Source organism: Haemaphysalis longicornis, unplaced genomic scaffold, assembly GCF_048455015.1.
Source record: "Haemaphysalis longicornis isolate Haplotype H1 unplaced genomic scaffold, Haemaphysalis longicornis Haplotype H1 scaffold_4, whole genome shotgun sequence".
NCBI classification, from domain to species: domain Eukaryota; kingdom Metazoa; phylum Arthropoda; class Arachnida; order Ixodida; family Ixodidae; genus Haemaphysalis; species Haemaphysalis longicornis.
In genome coordinates, this window is record NW_027526361.1 from 28,927,763 (window position 1) to 28,944,531 (window position 16,769).

Sequence of the window (16,769 nt, forward strand, 5' to 3'; positions counted from 1 at the left end):
CTAATTAAAAATAAACATGGGTGTAAATTTTTGTGATATCAAACACAAGAAACGATTTAAAAAGAATATTTTACCCGCAATGGCTCGAGTCCCAACGTGAATGGTACGCCAGCAGTGCGAAGGCGGGAAAATTGAATTTAGCAAATTTCTATTGCATTTATCATGTGAGCACCGAGACGGGAATTGTGGGGACGTGAGAGGTGGGTGGAGGAGAGGGGAGAGGCAGTTACGTGCCGGAGGCTGCAGAAGAATCGTCTTTCGGGTTCTGCAGCGAAGCGAGCGGACACGCGGCCTTTTTTTAAATGCAGAGCATTTCAGTAACTCACGATGTCACCCGCGTTGACGTCCGTCGTAGTCCGCACCGTCGTTGTCCGCACCCCTCCCCCTACACTATATAAAAAAAAATACTATCCGGCGCCTGGTTTCGATCCCTCGACCCTGCGGGCGGAACGCAATGTACATGGTGCTCTACCCACTGCGCCACAAAGCCGACACAGAATAGGAGGCTACGAACGCGCCTTATATCCTTGACTCATTCAAATTACTGCTGACGAGCGCTCTCTCGTCAGCAGTTGCCACAAGTGCAACAACATTAACGTAACGCAAACTACTTAACGTCGTGAGCCCCCGGAAATGCTCTGCATTTGATCGTGCCCCTCGCGAGGGGGATGTTTCACTGCGTCGCCATGCGAACAGTTGGCCATTATAGTTTCCGCCCGCTCCGGTCGGTGTCGCCACGGTTCAAACCACGGCAGGGGAGCTGCGCGGGCGTTCGTTGCTCGGCGTGCGTTCCGGCGTGGTGGTTTGATGGTTGTGGCGAGTTCAGTCTGCACTTGGGATTTTCTGTGCTTGATAGCCGTGAACCGGATACATGAGTAAGCTGTAGATACGCGATCGGTTGCGTTCGTTCTTCTGAACTTTTTTGACGCTCCGCTATGCTCCCGACGTGCCGCTCAGCACAACCGAAGCGTCAGCAGCCGAAAGGCTTTTAGCTAAGCGATAACCGTATCTCCCTCGACGGGGAATGATTCGCGTGATTGGTCGTTTCGCGCGCGCGTGTAAACCGAAACTTAATCCTAAAGGAAACATAGGAATTTGTATTTGATCGCCCAGACAAAGCAAGATACCGTGTTTCTTGGCCTCATTGAACCTTTTTTATTGCGAGAGCAATAGATGGAGCATGTCGGCAAAATGTTCGCATCGATCCGCGTCGCTCTGTTACGGAGCGAGCGACAGAAAGCACATAACGATAGAGTGGAGAGGGATTGCCTTGGAGAGGGGAGAGGGTGACGTCACCAGGGAGACGTCAGTCGAAGCACAGGTCGGCAGATGCCTTTGCCGACGCGCCGGTTGGATCGCACGACGCCTCTACGGGTCCCGCGGCCCCCTCTACCGCCTGTGCGCATTGTAAAACCGAGTCTCCAGCCAGTGCAGCCTAAAGGGCATCAAAGGAGGAAGAAATGGTTGTGGATGACGGCGACGAAATGGCACTACTCGTGGGAACAATAGAGTGGGAGCACTGCGCAGATCAACCAACGAATCTCCAATATTTCTTTTAATTATATGCCTCGTGAGGTAAAAAATCCGGCGGCGTTTTCAACCGTCACAGCGGAAGGCAAAAAAAAAAAAAAATACCATAGCGGGGCGCAGTGCGGGGGAAGCACGTGACGGCACGTAAAAAGAACAGGTGCACCTTAGCCACGTAGGGAGAGCACTAATTATGGGGAGGTGAAGTGAATGAGTCTTCGTTTGTATAATACTGAATAAAAAAAATATTCTAGCAAAAGATGGAATACAATAGGAAATATTATTGGGAAGTTCAAGGCGTAGCCTTGGGTGGCCCGGGATTAACAACTCCGAAAAGTGAGTATGCTCTCGTAGATACTATTGATACTACTAGGCACTATTGATAAACACATTTTGTCTTAAGCCCCCGGTTCTATTTCTTCTCCTTCGACAACCGCGACAATGCCAGTGTATTGAACCCAAAATATTTTTTTTCTTAGGTCATGAGGTGTCCAACTATGTCTGCGGCTAACTGCGCTGCTTTCTGAGAAATCAACTTGAAATTTTGGAGGGTATTTATAATTATATCTACTAAAGGTGTGCGAAATTTCCTACAGAAATACTCAATAGTTTTTATAAATAAAACTTTACTTTGTTACGTTTTTTTCTCTGCTTAAAGGGACACTGAAGTGAATTTGTCAAGCTCCCGGTTTTGCTTGCACTGCGTAGACTGGCTCAAATTACCACACTTTTAATCGTTTATCCGGCTGATAAGTCATTAATTATTTTATAAAGCGGGAAAGAAGAAAAGCTACCATGAGTCTGTGGCGGCCGCACCAACTAAAGCTGTGACGTCGCGAGGAGAGAGAGAGAGAGAGAGAGAGAGAGAGAGAGAGAGAGAGAGAGAGAGAGAGAGAGAGAGAGAGAGAGAGAGAGAGAGAGAGAGAGAGAACAACTTTATTTTGGGCCCGGTGGGAAAAGGAAGAGGTTGGAGATCCTCCTCGGTCCTGGAGATGGCACCGTGATTGGACGATGTCCGAGGTTAGCATTCAAACAAGTTTCGGTTTCGGTTCTGTAAAACAACATGTTTGACATCCTACGGCATCGTTGGATGGGCCTTCTCGATATCTCAGTAATCGCCGCACCGCCCTTCTGCCATATTGTCGGCTGTAAAATGCCTGAGATAAGCCTCCCAGGACGGCTTGGAATCGTAGAAATCACTAGCCGAGGCCTACGCAGTGGATGACGCCGTCCGCGTCACCGCTGACGCTCAAATGCCATGCGCTTTTCCCTCATATTCGGAGCTGGCCTCACTCATGCCTGTATCGTAAAAAGCGTGTTCGCACCAGGCCAAGGGTGTGTTGATTCAGGCCTGTGCCCACTGCCCGCAAGCAGCAGCACGCTAACGAGAACTCGCTAGAGCGTCAGTGGCAGTCTGCGCGCGTTCTGCAAACTCGCTCGTGGAACAGTGAACGTTACGGCCCAAAAATGGTCAACTCAGTGTTAGAAAACGTCGGCCAAAAACGAAAAAATCAACTGGCAAAAAAAAAAGAAAAAAGAAAACGATGCACCCTCGGGGATTCGAACTTGCGACTTGCAAAACGATAGACCACTCGGCCACAGGCATTTTTATTTTCTTTATTGCCGGTCATATATAAATAAACACTCACGGTACAGACAAGAAAAGGTACCAACAACGAAACCTGGTACAAAACATACAATGCATAAGGCGGCCAACCGTAACTCCGGCTTGGCCTTGTCCTTGTTTTCACAACTGCGTGTACTAACAGTCGTACACAACCCTTACTCTCACATTTTCTTTCTGAGCCTGGTTTGGTCTCACACACCACAAACACTCTTTAGGTTGGCCCAACAACGCTGCCGAACCTTTAGTTGGTAGTTAATATTTGTGGGCTTTAATTACGCTTAATTCACTCATAAGCGACAAAACCTCATCATCATATTCTTGCTTGGCGTACACTTCCTTCCGTTTGCTAACATTTTCTGCAAAGTAAGAGTCCACTGGCCTGGCATTCTCATCACTGTTTCTGACAGCCATTCTGCTACGCCATATAGCATGTAGGCCGAGGAGGAAGAATACATCGTAAGGAGCCCCATCACATTCAACTTCAAGAAAACGTATGCCTTTCGGTGTCAGCGGGAGGTCCTTTTTTAGAGTCCTCTGGAGGACGTCCCAGAAGAAGACGGCGTCCCAGCAATCGACAAAAACATGTTCCACGCTTTCTGGCTTTCTACACAGTCGACAATCTTTGCCCCAAGGCAAAAACAACCCCCTTTCGTCAAGCCACGTTAGACTGGTAAGGTCTCAGTGTGCAATTTAAAAAAGAATGTTTTTACTCCTGCGGGCATGATCATTTTCTTAACGCGTTTGAACACGTCATGCTTATGACCTCCGAGGTATTTCATTCTATACACAGGTTCGGGACACAGGAGTTCTACCACATCACAGGATAACCGTTTACGCGTAACGTTTGACAAGTACTCAATTGAAAATCGCTCGCTTAAAAACCTGAAGGACATTACCACCTCGCGCAAAAAACCACTCACTGCGTATCTCTTCATATCTGTCGTAGTTACTATAAAATTTGGCATCGCAGAACACAATCTGATCTGCATGTATACGTTCGAAGAAATGGGTTTGTCTCGTCGCGCAAATATAAAAATCTCGCCACCAATTGTCTAACAAACAGGTTCGACAACCCCAGCGTGCACCCCCTTTTAACCTGCGAAACAAGTTACTGCGTTTCGTTCGCTCGAAGCATGATTGCCACACGAACATGGCAAGCAACCTATGAAACTTTTGGATGTTAGCCCGTGTACAATACAGCGCTTGCATGACATACCATAACTTTGCCATCAGAAACGTGTTGCAAATTGTCGCTCGGGCGAAGATCGATGCATGTCGGCCGGTCCACACTTCCGCTTGGTTGTCCACTCCCAGATACTTAGTGGGCGTGGTTGTCCACTCGACCTCTTCGAACTCGCTGGGCGTATTTTGCCATTCGCCGTGCCACGTCCCTATGCATTTATTCAAATTTACATTACTGCCTGTGGTTTCGCAAAATTCCTTCGTGACTAATAGCACATTACACACACTCTCCCGATCGGCGCAAAATACGGCCACATCATCCGCGTACGACAAAACCTTCACCTCACATGCACCTAGTCGGAATCCACGTATTTGCTCGCTCTGAATAATTTTTGCACACAGTGGTTCTAGGTATAACGCGAACAACAGTGGGGAAATGGGACAACCCTGTCTGACTGACGACTTAACTTGTATTCGTTCTGATAACTGTTTATTAACTATGAGATTCGTTGTGCAATGCTTATACGCTACTCTGATTCCTTCTGTTATTACCGAGCCCAATTTCACGTGTTCCAAAACAGTAAAAAGAATGTTGTGGTTAACTTTGTCAAACGCTTTTTCCATATCGATTTGCAACATTGCCACATTCCGGTCGTCAGCATCGCAACACTCAAGAACGCTCCGGGCTGTGTGAATGTTAGTGTAAATACTTCTTCCTTTTATGCCACACGTTTCATGTGGGCCTACCAACTCTTGAACTACCGACTGCACTCGTTTTGCCAAGACTTTCATTAGCACCTTATAATCGATGTTCAATAATGTTATGGGGCGATACCCCGTCACCTTTATCAGTTGTTCTAGCTCTTTGTTCTTTGGTATGAGGACCGTGTGCGCTCGATAAAAAAGATGGTGGCAGAACGCCTCTCTGTAAACTGCCTTCAAAGACTACTTGCAGCAGCCCCGAAAGTTCGGTTTTGAACATTTTATAGAAACGAGCGTTCAATCCGTCTGGTCCAGGCGATTTTCCGTCGTTTAGTTCGTCTATCGCTAGCTCGATCTCTGCCTGACTGATTTGTACTTGTAGTCTTTCCGTAGTGTCATTGTTCAGTTGGGGTAAAAACTTTAAGAATTCCGTCTCGAATCCACCCTTTGGTGGCTCTTTGTTCCCAAAAAGTTCCACGTAGTGTTCGGTGAACGCATTCATGATAGCCTTTGGTTCTTTCTTTATCGCACCACGATATACTATTTGGCTTATCTCTTGCTTGCGTGCGTAACTCTTCTCATCTGCCAGTGCGCGTTTAGTGGGCTGCTCCCCCGCCAATAACTTTTCCCCTCTCGCCCTTATTACCGCTCCTTTGTACTTCTCGGCATCCTTAGCTTCTATTTCGATTTTGACACTTTTGATGTCCGAAGTGAAGCTTCCGGGCATCTTATTTTCTTCCTCGGTGAGCTGGGCCAAGAAGTTTCGGAGCTCATTTTCCTCCTTTTTTTTTATAGAGCGTTCGATAGCTATCGTCTTGACGTTCTGCTTGAAACGTTCCCACGCTTCGAAACAATTTTCGCTGGCCTTGTCGCAATTGTCGCGCATCAAACATTCCCTAACTCTCTCTACAAATAAACCATCCTGAAGCAGTTTGGCATTCAGTTTCCACAGCTCCCAATTAAAATTTGACTTTTGCTTTCTTTCAGAACCCATCGACAACGTAACCAGACAATGGTCGCTGAATGACTGTGGTTCTACATTATAATTATGACATACTGGTACAAGCTCTGACGACACGTATATGCGGTCCAGACGCGCATGGCTGGACCCCTGAAAGTGTGTGAAAGCCAGGGTCCCTGCACCACTCAGAATACTGTTTGCGTCGTGTAGGCTCTGCTCAGCGATCTGCGCCTCTAGGAACTGCGCACTTGCATCTGCTGGCGCGTTCGGATTGGCCCTGTCACAAGTACGATATACACAATTAAAGTCGCCCATTACTATAATGCTTCTTTCACATTCAAAGAACTTTGTCACTTCAGCAAAGAAGTCCCTGCGGCACTTAGACTTTGTTGGGGCATACACACAAATCGCTCTGAACTCTTTGTCTCCCAACAAAAAATCACATACGACAAAGCGCCCCAAAAAAACAAGACAGCACATATTGAACTATCATGTTAACAGACTTACGCAACAATAAACAACAGCCTGAGGAATTCTCTACCGCGTGACTTACGCACACTTCAAACCTATCACAAAAAAATTGCACCACGCTATCTGTCGCCCGTTCACTTTCAATTTTTGTTTCCTGCAGAGCCACCAAATCAAGATTTCTTTCGAGCAAGAGGCGTCGCACTTGGTATTGTCGACGCCTGTTGGCTAAACCTCTTATACGTTGAGGGTGGCTACGCGTAATTTTGAACTGAACGTAGTGGCGTCAAAAAGGAACAGGACCATTGGGTGAGGAGCATGGTACGCCAGCTCTACCGAGGCTGGATATATAAGGTATACAATGTATAACCAGTTTACACTTTTATTTAGCCTTATCATTTGAAATACTTTAGGTGACTATTTGTCGTATAGCGCCCGTGCAGTAAGCGTCCCCCCAAACTTCCACAATATCTCACGTCTAGCAATTGAATTTCTTGGACGGAAAAGTGTTCGCAGATATGCGGTCGTGCTGCTGACCGCTGTGCTTGTTCCCCCAGCGCAAAAAAGTGCTTCCTGCTCCCTAGTTTTGCGCTGTACAGTAAAAGTTTCAGTTTATTTTATTTTCTTAGTACCAATATTGACTTCGTTGACTCTTCTCCCGCCTTCAAGTGGCCTTAGATTTTCCTACGAGCGTAAACGGTCAGCGAAGCGTCGCATGTGCCCTTGTGCAGCGCTTGTGGGATGTAGAGGACGCCACCTGTTGACTCGAGTAACTGGGAGGTGGCGCCCCCACTCTGTATAAAGGCATTGGCGGGGATTAAACGGGGCTTTTTGTTGTTCGTGAACTGCGCGTGGTTGCGTCATTCTTCGCGGGCTTCACGCCCACATTCGGCACGGCTCGCGGCGTCCGCGCCACCCGGGCGCGTCACTACATGGTGTCAGAAGTGGGATCCTGCGACAACCGTGCAACATGGAGGATAACCCAGCCGCCGCCTCCGCCGTGACCGCCAGCTTCACGTTGCGAACCCCGCCGCAGTTCACTTTCGACAACCCAGCCCAATGGACCGCGTGGCTTCAACAATTCGAGGATTACTCCTTCGCCTCAGGGCTGTCCTCCGCCCCCGAAGCCAAGGTACGCACGCTGCTCTACTGTATGGGTCCCCAAGGTCGCGAGGTGCTTTCGTCTCTCATGTCAGACGCTGAGGCCTATCGCTCGTACTCCGGCGTGACAACGAGTCTTTCGGGCTATTTTGTACACCCCGTCAACGAGGTATACGAATCGAGCAGGTTCCACAAGCGCACGCAAGAGGTAGGCGAGTCAGTCGACGCGTTTTTCACGGCGCTCCGAAATCTCGTGAAGAAATGCAACTACGCCTCTCGGGAAATTGACGACCGGCTGGTTCGGGACAGGTTTATCGTAGGGTTGCTTGACTCTCGCTTGACCGACCAGCTCTGCCGCAATCCAAAGCTTACACTGGACGAGGCGCTCATCCAAGCTCGTCAGTACGAAGACGCTGAAAACGAGAAAAGGCGGCGTCAGGGGACAGACTTCGCACTAGACGCACTGAACGTCGACGCCGTTGCGAATAAGCAGTACCGAATGGCCGCCGCCCCAGCGCGCGAAACTGCACGAAGTAGCGTCAACGTCTGTCGGCCTCCCGAGTACCGCGCCGGCCCGAAGTCGGCATGCGATTTTTGCGGCCACGCCCCTCATCCGCGATCTGAGTGCCCAGCACGGTGGGCCACATGCAACCACTGTCGCAAGAACGGTCACTTCGCGGCGGTTTGCCGCTCGAACAGTACTAGGCGCTTAAGCCAAATCCAGCTCTGCGCCGTGGATGCAGCGCAAACAGAACGCCGGCACGTTGTTGTTCATGTCAATGGACGCCCCCTTCAATTCAAGGTGGATACTGGAGCGGACGTTTCGGTCGTACCTCCGAGCTTCGCGGGGTGCCCAGTAGACCTAGACAAACCCAATAATGAACAGTTGATGGGGCCGGGCCGCTGCCGCCTAAAGTTGCTCGGGACGTTTCCTGCTACCCTGTCGTGGCGAGGCCGGACGGTATGCAAAAAAATTGTACGTCGTAGCAGACATTGACTCTCCTCTGCTGGGGTACTCGGCGGTAGTGGACCTGGGAGTCGTCCAGTTTGTTGACGCCGTGGAAGACGAAGCTCCGAAAAGGCCCCCAACGTCCGACAAGGCGGCAGCTTCGCTGTTCTCAGGCCTTGGCGAGATGCCTGAAGAATATCACATCCGCATCAAGCCTGGAGCGGTACCATTTTCTCTCAGCGTTCCTAGGCGCATCCCTATTCCCCTCGAAGGCGTAGTCAAGAAGGACTTAGACGCGATGGAAAGGGACGGGGTCATCCGGCGAGTCACTGTGCCAACCCCGTGGTGTGCTGGTATTGTGCTGGTACCCAAAGCGGATGGAGAGTACAGAATTTGTGTCGACCGAATCAGAACCAAGTAGTTCTTCGGGAGAGACACCTTATGCCCACGGTGGACCAGGTACTTGGGCGTCTTGGCAATGCCGCAGTCTTCTCGAAACTTGATGCAAAATCGGGGTTTCATCAAGTAAGGCTATCTGAAAGCTGTCAGGAACTGACTACCTTCATAACCCCGTTTGGTCGCTACTGCTACCGCCGCCTGCCCTTCGGCATCACCTCCGCTCCCGAAGTGTTTCAGCGCCAAATGTCTCGGATTCTAGAGGGTCTGGAAGGATGTGTGAACATGGTAGATGACATTCTAGTATTCGGCAGGGACCGTTCCGAGCACGACAGCAGACTCCAAGCAGTCCTTCGCAAGTTAGAACAAGCGGGCATCACGTTGAATGCCTCGAAATGCTCCTTCGGGGTATCTTCCGTCAAGTTCCTTGGTGTAGTGGTAAGCGCCACTGGCATCTCGGCTGACCCCGACAAGGTATCTGCTATTGTGAACATGAAACCGCCGACAGATACGCAAGGCGTCCGTCGTTTCCTGGGCATGCTGAACCACATTGGAAGGTTTTTGCCGAACCTGTCTGCCGTCACTACACCGATTCGGCTCCTTTTGAACAAGAATGCGGTCTGGACCTGGGACCAAGCGCAAGCGACCTCTTTCGAGACATTGAAGAGAATGGTGGCATCTAATGCTTGTATGGCCAGCTACAATCCAGAGCTACCCACTCTTGTGTCGGCAGATGCCAGTTCGTTCGGGCTAGGCGCGGTTCTCTTGCAGGAGCAACAGACGGGAGAGCGACGGGCTGTCGCGTTCGCATCAAGAGCACTGACTACTGCTGAGCAGCGGTACAGTCAGATTGAGAAGGAAGCGCTTGGTGTCTCTTGGGCCATCGAGAGGTTTGAGGAATTCCTGCGCGGACTCAGCTTTGTCGTTGAAACAGACCATCAGCCGCTCGTCAGGTTGCTTGGCTCCGCCGATCTTGACCTCATGCCCCCTCGCATCCAGAGATTTCGCATAAGGCTCATGCGATATCAGTTCACCGTCAAGTATGTTCCAGGGAAGTACCTGGCCACTGCAGACACCCTCTCTAGGGATCCTGAATGCTCTTCTACGTCCAAAGTGGACAGCACAGAAATTTTTGTGTCTATGGTCGTGGCAGCCCTTCCTTTAACCCTGGCCGTACGTCTTGAAGACTTCAGGTCTCACCAAACTTCAGACGGCGAGTGCTCAATGCTGAAAGCATACAGCATGAAAGGGTGGCCTCGACGAGACCGGCTGCCGCTCAACATGACACGTTACTGGGAGCACCGTGGGGACTTCACCATATGCGAGGACCTGCTGTTCATGGGCGGACGTCTAGTTGTGCCCGAAGCACTACGCAGAGACATCGTGAACCTGCTGCATGATGGTCATCAAGGCGTCAATCGATGCCTGGCGGTGGCCCGAGACTCTGTGTGGTGGCCCGGTCTCAACAGCCAGGTTAAAGCAGCCGTAGAGAACTGCCCAGCATGTGCTTCTACACGTGTCCAACGCTGTGAGCCCATGATTCCGACCGAGACACCATCAGCTCCGTGGGAGAGGGTGGCCATCGACTTGTTTCATTTTGCTAATCAAGATTTCCTTGTGGTTGTAGACTACCGTTCTCGCTACCCAGATGTCATCACACTCCGGTCCACTTCTGCGGACGCCGTTATTTCTGCAATCAAGAGCACGTTTGCCCGACACGGCATCCCGGTGACTGTAGTCAGCGACAATGGGCCACAGTTTTCCTGTAAAGCTTTCGAGGACTTTGGGAAGACCTACGGGTTCACACATGTCACGAGCAGTCCACGCTACCCGCAGTCCAACGGCGAAGCAGAGCGCATGGTTCGCACAATCAAGGAGCTGTTTCTGAAGGCCACAGACCCATTTCTGGCTCTGCTAGCATACCGTAACACTCCCGGTGTGTCTGGCTACAGCCCGGCTCAACTGCTCATGGGACGCTCTCTGCGAACTCGTGTGCCAGCCACGGCTCAAACCCTTGTTCCAGATTGGCCACAGGTGAAAGAATTCAATGACAGGGATGCCGCCCAGAGACGAAGACAACAGAGAGACTACAATAACCGGCACGCAGCGCATGACCTTCGTGCTCTCGACGATGGGGAGGAAGTATGGGTACGCGACACGCGGTCAAGGGCGACGGTCCTAAGCCCAGCTCAGAGACCACGCTCGTACATCGTCCAGACGCCCAGTGGCATACTAGTGAGAAACCGCAGACACCTCGTCCCTTGCAGCAATCCTCAGTCAGCCCCCTCAGATGACACGGGAAGCCCCAACCGTGTGGCCCCGACATCTGCGCCGTCTCCAGGACCACAGCGGGCAGCAACCGGTGCCGCATCGGACACTCCAGCTCCTGCACCTGCTGCAGGATCGCCAGGCCACCGTTGCACACGATACGGCCGGCGCGTGGTGCCACCTGGCAGACTGGATTTGTGAGACTGCTGCAAGGACTGTTTCTTGGTGGTGCTCTTTTGTAGCACTTGTGTTTGAGAGCTCCGGAAGGAGGGATGTAGAGGACGCCACCTGTTGACTCGAGTAACTGGGAGGTGGCGCCCCCACTCTGTATAAAGGCATTGGCGGGGATTAAACGGGGCTTTTTGTTGTTCGTGAACTGCGCGTGGTTGCGTCATTCTTCGCGGGCTTCACGCCCACATTCGGCACGGCTCGCGGCGTCCGCGCCACCCGGGCGCGTCACTACATTTTATTTTCTTAGTACCAATATTGACTTCGTTGACTCTTCTCCCGCCTTCAAGTGGCCTTAGATTTTCCTACGAGCGTAAACGGTCAGCGAAGCGTCGCATGTGCCCTTGTGCAGCGCTTGTGGGAGGCGACCTTGACTCGACTTGGAGCTAGATACAGTGTACAAACTAACAAAGTAAAGAAAGGCACATTCTTTCATTCACAAACGTGTGGTGGCTTAGTTTCAATTGAGCGAGCCAATTGCGACGACCCGTCGGCGGCCGGCGGTCTAAACTGTCTAAACGCTGGGCCGACTGACTCGATCGGAAGGTCGGCGAACCGTGCAGTAGCGCAGCCAATTGCCAGCTCGTCTCCTCGTGACGTCACACGAAAACGCCACAAAAAATGGGCGAGGGTGCAGAGAGGGGGACAGCATTTTAGAGTTGTTTTTTCTACTATATAAATTCGCGTAAACGCGCTCAGAGTGGTCGAAACATGGCCTATGGACTCCGAACTACAGTTTGCGCTAGTAATCCCGCAATGTTTACAAATCACTTCAGTGTCCATTTAAGAAACATTTTAAATGTTCTTGCGGGCACAAAGCTGAAACGTTTTCTGTTTGCTTCAAATACTTCAGCATTTCTTCTGAACCAGGAAAAAATAGCAGTGGCAATACCATTGATGTTTTTTTTTTTGTTGTTTTACATAGAAGTTAAAATTTTAATAATTTTCTGCAGAAATAAGTAACACAATTTTTTTGTGACAACATGTCTATTTTGGTTCAGTGTGTGTAACTAACACTCAGGAATACCCCCGCCCCCCCTTCACCCCCATAAGAAAAATGGTTTCAGGAACTCAAATGGTGAAGAGAAAATGTTCCTTTTGTCAGCGGAATGAATGAATCAGTGAATTTATTGTCAAGAAAAAAAAAAGGAAAGGAAGGTCCACCAGCAGGAATAATGGACATTTTTCCAGTAGCGATCTGCGCATGCGCGAGCTGCAGGTCCGCCATTCTTGGCAGGCGCCTCCGGCAAAAAAAACAAAAGGGCGCCCCTCGACTTTAGGGAGCCGCTCTTCCTGTCGTTAAAGAATTTAATTGGCCCCTCCGCGAACAACGAACACTTTTCGAGTCGGCGAGATTGACTTTGCAGCGTCCTTGATCTGTCCTTGAGGTGGCCTTCTCGTATGTGCGTGCCTATATATGCGCTCATCATCCAGCGACCGTGGCTCCCCAGAGTCTGCTCCCAGTGAGGGGAGGAGAGGAGGGAAGGGTTCGCGCGGACACTCTTATGGCGAATTCCATTGGGCGAACAGGAGCAAGTGGAGCGAGCAGCCAGAGCAGCACACGGGAGTAACGGGGATGTGTACTTTCGTTCCGCGAATGAAACATTCGCGCTGCTCCGGGAGCAGTGAAAATAGGGGGAAGGCGAGATGTCAAGAGTCATGTGACCAAACGTTCGAGCAGGGTAAGAATACGTCCCATGCGCGAGTGCTGGTGAATGCGCAGCCGCTGCAGTGGGGGGCCCCCCTCTTCGGCACACCGCAGCCGGTCTATGTGTCCCAGGGCCCGCTGCTTGGCCACCATCTCAAGCGCCCACGCCTCCGCCTCAGCCAGTGTCTTCTCGCACTGAGAGTCTCGAGGCAGGCCCACACAGGCGCGGATGGCCTTGCGGTGCACGGTCGACCTCCAGCTGCCGCCAGCTCGGCTTGCGCAAGGAGACCAGCGCCAGCGCGTACATGAGCAACACCACGGCTGAGGCATTTTACAGCTACAGTGCCGTTCGCTGTGCGCAGCCGCATTCCCCGGCGGCCATCTTCCGCACGGCCGTGGTGGCCATCTGTGTCCTGGCTCGGAGCTCCCTGGCGGGCTGGCGGAAGTTGACGCGGTGGTCCAGTGTGAGCCTCAGGTAGCGCACACTGGTCTTCCAGGTGCACCAGCATCGCCTCCGTTTTTCTGGCCGACAACTGCAGGCCGACCTAGGCCAGCTTGGACCGCACCGCGTCCAGGACCGCCTGCAGCTGCTTCGCGACTCCCCGGCAGCCCGCCTTGGAGCCCAGCGCCCACAGGGCCATGTCGTCGGCGTACACAGACATGCACACCCTTCAGCTGAAGTGGTGTTTTGAGAAATCCCTCTGCAAAGTTTTAGTTTAGTTTTCTCAATTTGTCGCTTCTTGCGCAATTAGTATAAAAGCGAGGCATGTTGCTACTGGCACAGAGCACATCCGGCGTTAAAGATTACTCTTATCTGGAGGGAACCGCCATTTGTCAGAAGGTCGCAGCAACTTTTCGCTTGAAAATTACCGTGCTTCTACAGACGATCAGGACCGCCTGCTGCAAATCCTGTTGAATTTTCGAGAAGAGACAGTGTACGTGTGGAGATGCCGCCGCGAAGTTTATAAACCGCTAACAAGATGCAGAGCAGTCAACGAATAAATGAAACCTTTATTATGCATAATAATATGCTTTACGTGTAAAGCCTCTATTAGGGGACGCAGGAAGGTGGGGAGGTGAGGGGGGCGAGGGTGGGGGGCTGCAGAAAATTTTGAGCTAGGAGGGGGGGGGGTGAATCCATCAGCTTCGCGCATTATGAACTAAATAGTACCCCGATAAATATTCTTGTATCGCAAGCTATGCACCAAGTTTACGAGACTTCGATATCTACTTTCACCATGACAATGAGCCCCTTAAAAACACAATAAGTAAAAACATCGTATTGCGTACGTCCACGCCATTCCGAAGTTTAAATTTTTAATTGATTAGTAGTTTAGGGCTTTTGTTGTTCCTTTTATTCTCCTTTTTATTTTTCTCTCCCCCTGCTTTTGAAATGAAATGCTGCGTACGCCACTGATAGCCAAGTTCTTACTGGTGTTGCTTGAGCTTCGGGTGGAAAAGGTTGACACAGGTGTTGACACAGGTTATGATCAAGTTTGGGTGGGGAGCGAGTCATTGTTCGCTAGCGCTATAGGTGATTGGACGCCCCTGAGGATCACGGGGCAAGATTGAGGCGTTTATTGTTAGTGCAGGCACAGCAGAGGGTTCCTTCGGGGTTGCTACAGGGAAGGTCTTGTGATTATACTATAGTGTATAATAGGGAGTGTATGTACGCCAATCAAGAACTGCATCTGGTCGGGAGAAGTAAGAAGGCCATAGACCAGGGATTTATACCTCCTCCCTCACAAACCCCCTCAGCCCCAACGGCCCCCTTACATTCCCCCAGGAGGATTTCAACACCCCCCCCCCCCAAAAAAAAAAATCGAAATTCTGGCCACAGTGTCATGGGGCCCTGTGTTTTCCTTGACCCAGACGGGCGCATAACCAGGGCCACGCGTGGCACGGCCGCGGTCGTCTTATTCCACTAGCGGTTCTTCTTCCTTCGTATACGCCTTTTGCCTAAAGCGTATGAAGGGATTTCGGACTTCTGTGTCGTTAGAAAGTCATTTATGACACGTTAGTGTTCTCAAAGGCGTTCTAATGTCACCGCCTTAGCTGACTGCACTCCTGAGGCAGATGCTGACTCGATGACCGTTTCTGCAGGTGCACGCGTAAACGGAACGCACGCGCGTTATAAGAGCTGAAAGGATTCAAGTGGTGCCCTCCGAGGGTAGGGCGGGGTGTGTGTTAGTATGTGTGTGTGGGGGGGGTAGGGAGGGGGATCTCCTTTATGGGGTCACTGGGGTGGAGGTAGGATGTGATCTTCCACCTTCATGCACTTTCGAAACTGGCAGTGGCAAGCCTGCAGTGCGTACAAATCTCGTACAAACAGGCTTTTCGTGCTCCTTTTCCGTTTGAATCACAGTCCTTTCAAGGGAATATTGGCACAATACCACAGATCATTGGCGTAGAAGGAAGTGTAGGGTGGTAGGGGTGCAGGTTCATTCTGATAATCCCGTCTTTTAACCGCAAGGCTAACGAGTTGACAGAGGCAGGGCCGTAAACAAGTCGGCGAAATTTTGGCGAGAGGACAACTCCCGCCACCCTACTGCGACATTTCACGTACAAGACTGTGAGCAGATCTTTCCATTCCTATGTCCTGCGGAGCTGAATATATCGACCAAACAGCTGGCTCTGCAAATGACCGGCCCCGGGAGCATCACAAAGACTAGAGGACGTAGTACAACTGTCAGCAGCCTATAAACACCCAAAGACGGGAATGTGTCACGGCTGCGTCGCGGCTTTGCCGCCACGACTACGCTGGAAAATCTTCGGGACCGCGCCGGAAAAGAGAGTTAATCATAGACTTTTAACTCGTATTCTTTTTGATCGAATGAGGCCTACAGTATTATTTATAAGTTTGTGAACTTCTGTTTGTCTAAGTAATTTCGTTTTTCCTCAGAAATATCACCTCGCATTTAGTACTTTCCGAGTAGAATATTTCCATATTTACTTGTTGATTATTTATGCTTCCGTGCAAAGTAAAGTATATTAGTTCTTTTTTTTTATCCCATTTTTGCCTCTCCTTCATCGAAGAAGCTTTCCACCAATGAGTTACCTTTCGCTCGGTCCCCAGTCCACTCTACAACGACGTCATCCATGCATCTTCTTTGCAATGTGTACATTGCTCAGTGAATACAATAGGACTCTTCATTGCAATGCGTACATTGGTCAGTGAATAACACAGGACTCTTCTCTTAATTATTAAGAGTGGTCTAGCAGGGATGGCGTAGCTGCGCTGCGGCAGGCCTCGGTCGCGCACCCTTCGCCCCCTATACCTCGCGAAGACTGAAACTTTCCCCTTCCAATTCCGCTCTCCACATCGGCCTCTGGCCCTCTTCTTCGAAAAAGGTTCTGCCCATTCAGATAGGAAACTTCAAATAATAATAAAAAAAAAACGTATACAGTCGCAGCCCGTACTCGGCTTTCAGAAATGCGTTTCTGCAATAGAAACCGCAATAAACGTAACTTTTCCATCCTGCCGAGGAAATCACCATCGCTCTCTCCGCCGCTTCTGCATCCCAAGAAACCATCATCGTGGGGCCTGATGAACAAGCGGCCTTGCGCCACTACGCCGCCTTCCGTACCATGTCCATCGCCCTTCGCATTCTACATTCATTGCGCGCTGCACCCGACTTCCATCATCTAAACCCCGGGCATGCGTCTCAGATATGCCGCTTCCCGCAGGCATATCTGCCGGGCGTTCGTCGTC

General features: G+C 50.7%; 1 protein-coding gene across 1 annotated transcript; it reads left to right on the plus strand.

Moving 5' to 3' along the window:
- Positions 1-7,225: 7,225 nt before the first annotated feature.
- On the plus strand, positions 7,226-8,565 carry LOC144178427 (uncharacterized). The gene has a single exon (XM_077706278.1). It carries the CDS (start codon positions 7,438-7,440, stop codon positions 8,563-8,565), a length of 1,128 nt encoding a protein of 375 aa, XP_077562404.1. The 5' UTR covers positions 7,226-7,437.
- The last annotated feature ends 8,204 nt before the right edge of the window (positions 8,566-16,769 follow it).

Bases quoted from the DNA above. Each gene is read 5' to 3' on its own strand.
- LOC144178427 (XM_077706278.1), top strand. From the start codon at position 7,438: ATGGAGGATAACCCAGCCGCCGCCTCCGCCGTGACCGCCAGCTTCACG.